Source organism: Mesoplodon mirus, assembly GCF_964341445.2.
Source record: "Mesoplodon mirus genome assembly, chromosome: 2".
NCBI classification, from domain to species: Eukaryota; Metazoa; Chordata; class Mammalia; order Artiodactyla; family Ziphiidae; genus Mesoplodon; species Mesoplodon mirus.
Genome location: NC_138977.1, coordinates 120,986,935 through 120,993,317, shown reverse-complemented (window position 1 = coordinate 120,993,317; position 6,383 = coordinate 120,986,935). Strand labels below are relative to the sequence as shown.

At 58.0% G+C, this 6,383-nt stretch overlaps 1 protein-coding gene across 1 annotated transcript in view; it reads right to left on the bottom strand.

Moving 5' to 3' along the window:
- Positions 1 to 4,698: 4,698 nt before the first annotated feature.
- The window catches only part of PGBD5 (piggyBac transposable element derived 5), a gene marked incomplete at both ends in the record, with an annotated part of 87,571 nt that continues 85,886 nt past the window's right edge, over positions 4,699 to 6,383 (bottom strand). The window contains 2 exons of the mRNA XM_082604721.1: positions 4,699 to 4,894; positions 6,184 to 6,289. Coding sequence (XP_082460847.1) covers positions 4,699 to 4,894; positions 6,184 to 6,289 — 302 coding nt within the window. The remainder of the gene's footprint in view (positions 4,895 to 6,183; positions 6,290 to 6,383) is intronic.

The window sequence follows — 6,383 nt, the reverse complement described above, 5'->3', positions numbered from 1 at the left end:
AAAGAGAAAAACAAATACCATATCTTAACACATATATATGGAATCTAGAAAAAAAGGTTCTGAAGAACCCAGGGGCAGGAGAGGAATAAAGACGCAGATGTAGAGAATGGACTTGAGGACACGGGGAGGGGGAAGGGTAAGCTGAGACGAAGTGAGAGAGTGGCGAGTGGCATGGACATATATACACTACCAAATGTAAAATAAGATAGCTAGTTGGAAGCAGCCGCATAGCACAGGGAGATCAGCTCGGTGCTTTGTGGCCACCTAGAGGGGTGGGACAGGGAGGGTGGGAGGGAGACCCAAGAGGGAGGGGATATGGGGATAAATGTATACGTATAGCTGACTCACTTTGTTATAAAGCAGAAACTAACACACCATTGTAAAGCAATTATACTCCAATAAAGATCTATCAAAAAAAGATAGAAGGTGTTTGGGTGTGACAGTGAAGGCTTACAGAAATGCAGGGGCTATTCGACATTGCTCTTTTCCAGAGGGGGCTGTGGAGTCCCTGGGGCAGGGCTGGGGTCACTTCCTGGGAACCGTGCTGTGATCTTTTGGGGGTTCCCTTTCCTTTGGTACCCTTGGCTTTCTATACCCAAGACTGTTGACGAGCCTTGACCCAACACGGGGACAACACCAGACACAAGCTGGCCAGTGGGCAGCACCTGAGGAGGGATGGAGACCATTCTGGAGACGCACCCCCTACCCCAGCCCACGACCCACAGAACGGCCAGCATCTGGGCACTTGGGGAGAGGTTCCAGGCCGGCCCTCCCCTCGTGCTGCCTGGTGAGGAGAGGCCAGCTGGCCCAGCCCAGGGCCGGCTGCAGCCTAGGGCCTTTCTCTGGCCGAACGCCTCCCAGACCACAGCTCACCACCAGGTCAAGTTGGGCTGCATCAGGCCTTCAGCCACAAAACACCCACCTGGTCCAGGGCAAGAAGAGAACACGAGTGAGAACGATGCAGGGAGGGTGTGCATCTTGACCATCTGCAGTATTTGAGATCAGAAGACAGGTTTGATCTCTCCTTTCCGTAAAGCCCCAGACAAGAGAAAACACCCTATAAAGGCATTACCTAAATCAGGGCTAGAGCTGCCGACCCTCATGGTGGATCTGGGCAGCCAGTGTGTGCAGTGGCTAGAACGTGGCCTTGGTGTCAGGTCCGCTGGCTCACCTGGGAAAGCTGTCCAACACCCGCCTGCAAGCTGGGGATGGTGACGGGAGGAGGGAGCGGGGAGCCTGAAAGGAGAAGAGCTGGGGCACGGGGAGCTCTCTGTGCTGCATGGACGTGGCCCTGGCTGTCTGCCCGTGGTCGCCCGTGGTCGCCTCGTGGTGGACGGCACGCCCTTTCTCTCTCCCATCAGCCTGTCGCTGAGTGGCTCTCCTGGACCTCCAGGACCTGCTATGGGGGGCGGGGGGATGCTTTTTCCCTTAACCGCAGGCTGGAGGGGGCATCACTCACTGGTGATGGTGAGCCTGCCTCACCCCCCCTCGCTGCGGATGCTGGGGCAGGGTTCCAGAGGGTGACAGCGGTGCCTGGCCACACACTGTGACCCAGGACCTCCCCGCCCTGGCCAGGCTCTGTGACTTTCTTGCGTCGGCCACAGCTGCAGAGTTAATTCGATTTTGGTGGCCAGGCCTTGTCTAATTTAGTCAATAAACTGGATACTTTTGCCCAGAATGATCCAGACACCAAGGTTTTCCTATGTCACTCACCTGGGTTTTGAAATACTCATGTAATGTTCCCGTGACCAAAGTAAGATGTTGTTCAAATCTGAGGCTTTTGGGGAAGCAGAGTGCAGGGGGAAAAAGACAATGCATCTGAAATATAGACCCTGAGAAAGAAGGCACCAAATACAATCAGAAATTCATTCAGGTTACATTCTCCTAAGAATTACCTTACCTACTTCCAGAGACAGCTGAGGTCATGTGACTATGTCACAAACTGTGGAACCAAACAGGTTAACCTGCATTCGGTCGAACAGATGTTCTCTGGAGAAGCTTCGAAGCTCCAGTGGTGCTTTGTTTTGAACCGGGTTGGGAGCTCATTGTCTATCCTTCCTTCCTAGACCCCATAGCAAAGTTCCCACCGGAACTGGTATGCCACAGTGGCAGGACCTGCGCGGACAGGGGTCCCAGCAGCCACGGGATGCAGGGAGGCCACCTGCCTCCCAGACTCTGCCAGGCCTGTGCTAGCCACCCCTCCCCTGAGAACCTCGCACTGGGCCCCTTCCTGGTCACCAGTAATAGCCAGCTTCTCAGTGAGCCCGTCCAGTGGGGACCCGCCGGCCTTCAGACCCAGGGAGGTATGGAGCCTGGTGAATGTCAACAAGTCACTCCACATCCCATCCAAGGGTGAGGTCCGGGTCCCTGCAGGTTTTCCTAATCAGTGCTGCCTGTTACTCTGTCCTCCTCCTGGAAAGGGAAGAGAAACTGCTCTCCACCTGAGAGCTGGTGCAGTCGCCGCAGCCTCCACTAGAACCCAGCTGAACTGCTGTCCCCTCAGTCATTTCTCAGAAACCAGGTGGCCACCGTCTCGAGTTCAGAGCACTAAGATGGTGTAATTACTCTGTAATCACTTGGTGATGTGAAGTCACCCACTACTGGTCACGCAGCGCCTCTTGTGTTGAATCAGGATGACACACAGCCTGGGAGAGGGCGGAGCGCCAGGCTGGGAGACAGGCACGACGTGTCTGACGGCAGAGGCACTTGCAATACAACTAAACACTCACGGGGGGGACCAGGCATCCACATACGTGTCTACGAGTCAACACTTATGGATGAATTCCTCTTCTAAACTGCTCATGGTGCTAGAACAGTCAAGATCGTGTACATGGGATTATACAAGAGATCAAGACTTAAAAAAGGAGCCCGGAGTTTCATCCCTGACCTTTGAAACAAACTCACATATTAACAACGAGTCAACATCTAAATAGACTTTTATTTTTTTCTTTTACTTATTTGGACAGAAAAGAAAATTCATCAGCTTTCATTAGAGTCTCCCTAAGTGTTGGAAACGCATTAAACTCAGAAATAGTGGACCTTGTAGAAAAGCATCACAAATTAAAAATAGATTTCTCCATGTGGCAAAAGTGCTTTGAATCCAATTAAAGGACACGGCAAAGGTGTGTTGAGACGCGATTTAAAATTTGGCCTACGATCCGTGGCATCGGATTAAAACCACAGGCGAGGTGACCGTCATGAACCCGGGGACAGAAATGATGTGAGTTGGAAGCATGCCGCCAGCAACACTTTTAATTAACTGAGTGACAAGGAAAAACGTCCCAAAGCCTGAGTAGAGTAGGTTTGCATCTGTAAAAATAAGGGGGTGACACAAACTGGGTCGAAGGGGGATCACGTAACTCTAGAAATGACTGGTTTCTTATCTGCGGGGACAGCCAGACCAGCCGACCACCCTGGCCGAGGTCTCCCAGGGAGACCTGTGGACCTTGGTTCAGAAAAGGCCCAAGTGTTCTGGGCAGTAAGCAAAGCCCTTGCTGCCAGCTGCTCGTCACATAGGCCTTTCTGGCTGGAGGTGAGCAGGCCCCTGGCCTGCGGGAATCACGCCCAGCCAAGCTGGTACAGGTGGGTTTGCCAATGCCCACCACACCGTTCTGAGGGGTGCTGTGAGGCCGGCAGACACTGCCCGGTGACCACACGGGGGAGAGAGTTAGCGAGTGGTCATCCGCAGAGACATTCTGTTGTCTCAGCCATGCTATGTATTTTCCAAAACAAGTAGTTCTGCTAATGATGACAGAGCTCAAGGCCCGCAGGCCCCCGTGGTCTGATGGACGTGAGGTGACCTCTCTGGCCCAGGTCCAGGCCTGTGATCATGCAAGGAGCCACGACAGGGTGGGGTGAGAGGGGGAGGGCAGAAAAGAAGAGGGACATTTCCTTTTACAGAAGATCTGAAGCAACAGTAAGAAAATAACCTGAAGATATATTTAAAAATAAAAAGCAGCCTCACACTTCACTGTCATTCTGTCACCGTTCTCCCTTTCTCCCCGTCCACCAGCCACGCAGGGATGGGCAGGAAGGCCGCGCGGACGTATCAGAGGGCCCCGCTCCCCACGCTGTCGCTGCCTTTTAATGGCGCCGGGTTGTGTTTCTTCTTCTACGAGCCCCGTTCTAAGCGGCCTGCGCGGGGCAAACGCTGGAAAACCCTCCGGGCTCCCACACACACCTGAGCAGTCCCAGCTGCGCAGAGCCCACCCGGCTCGCTTCCCGTCACCTGCAGGCACGGCGAGACGCGGGCCACGTCACGGATGTCTCTCCATCTTCACCAAGCAGAACACGCTCCGGCTCATCTCATCCCATCCCTGGCGCCCCTGGTAGCAGCAGCCCTCCCAGGTCCCCTGTGCTGAGCGGGCTCTCCCGCGGCCTCCGGGGGGTCGTGAGGGTGCCCTCCATGCCCCGCGCTGGCAGCACGGAGGGTGTGGCTCGGGGCCACAACTGCCGGGTGCTCGCTCCGAGGCGGTGGCTGCTCTCCGGAGGGAGGCCGTGCTCTTCTTTGCGTGGAAAGCAGGATGGCGCCATCCTCTGACCAGGTCCATCCTGGTCCCTCCAGAGGCCCTGAGCACCCCTCCCGGGCCGCAGCCCCACGCAGGGCGTCTCCGGGTCTCTGGCCAGCGGGTCGGACGTCAGGCTCCCCCTCCCCTCCCTGGACCTGGTTCTTACCTAACCTGGGCCGCGCCCCCGGCATCAGAGGCTCGGAGAGGTGTCCTCCAGGCCCAGCAGCTCTCGCACGAGTCTCTCCCCGAACTGGGCCCGGCTGTACCTCTTCACGTGGTAGGCCTCCGACATCTTGTACAGGATGTAGGCGTTATTGATGGCAATGCTGATGGCAAACCAGAACACCTGTTGCCAGGTCTTGTTTGGTTTATGAGAAATGAAATACCTAAGAGGACAGAACGGCAAGAAAGCCTGACTCAGACGGTGCCCGGGGACCCAGTGCAGGAGACACATCCCCAAAAGGCCTCATCGGGGTCAGCGAGATGCTGCAGGGGACGCGGCGGTGGGAAGCCGGCTGTGGGGAGGGGCAGCCTCTCTCTGAGGCTCGGTCACGTGAACCGTACTTGAACGTGCAAACAACCCCTATCAAAGATCAGGTGGGAGGAGGCGGGTCACCACAGGGGACACCGAGACCAGGAGCCGGGCCTCTGCGGTGCAGCCCGGAGCTCTGGTGGGAACCAGGCCGAGGGGTTCCCCTGCTCGCCGAGGGCCCTGCGCAACTGCGGCACAGCCCGAGCCATCTCGCACCGCGTCCGCCCGCAGCTCTGTGCGTGTCTCTTCACCACGCCCGCCTCCCCTCAGATGGAGGCCTCCTCTGCCCCGAGGCAGAGGACAGCGCTCCCCCTGGACCGCCAGCTCAGGACCCATCCCTGCGCCACGCCCTCCGTCTGCACGTGTGTCTCTGCACCCTGGGGGCCAGGAGCCTTGGCACCACCCAGATGCCCAGCCAGGGCGGCCACGGATGTCTATTCGCTCAATCGTGCCGATTCTCCTGGAGCCACCGAGCAGGCCCACGAGGCGCCAGGCACGCTGCAGGCTCCGCGGAGACCATCCATTGACTCCCTGGGCAGCGGGGCTCCCTCTCACACCTGGGCTTTTCCAGGAGACCCAGGTCCACGTGCTGCCCTCCCCGCCCACAAGCAGCCCAGAGGGACGTCCGTGGCCCTCAAGGAGGGCTGAGAAAATGCCCACCGCCTTTGGGGTTAGTGCAACCCTGTTTCAGGCTGTGAGGCTCAGGCGCAGTAACTTCATAGGCAGACCGAGGTTCAAGGGCAATCACTCCTTCCCTCCTGTTGTGGACACAGGAGCTCGCCCCGAGGCAGCAGGGGGGCACGTACATGCACACTGCGCGGGCACTTGACGACGACCCCACACGTGAGCCTGCGCCCGCACGCGAAAGTGCTCCGTAACCGGGGCCGGAAAACACGCGGCCCGGCCTGACGGCGCCCGGGGCCCAGAGGGTGTGGGGTGCAGGCCAGCGGCTGAGCCGGTGGGGAGGGGACAGAGAGGGCAGCGGTGCAGGAGGTGGGGGGCTGGGTGGGCTGGGCCGCGGGCTCGGGATTTTCTCTCTCGGGCTCTCCCGTTGTCAGCTCTGAACCTGGGGACACTGACCTCCCAGCAGCCCCTCTGTTCTCGGCGGCGAAGCCTCCCGTGCCGGGGCGCCGGCTCACTTACTTGCTGTACTTGTCATCGTATTTGCAGATGTAGCTGAGGTGGGCGGCGAAGGCCTCCACGGCCAGGGGGCAGGGGATCTCCCCACTCCTCCTCTTGATGATCACTCCTGCGGGGAACAGACGGGACATCCCCTCTGAGCCGCACCCCACAGACCCCCGTGCAAAATGTGCCCCCTCCCCCCTGCCTGCTTGTCAAACAGA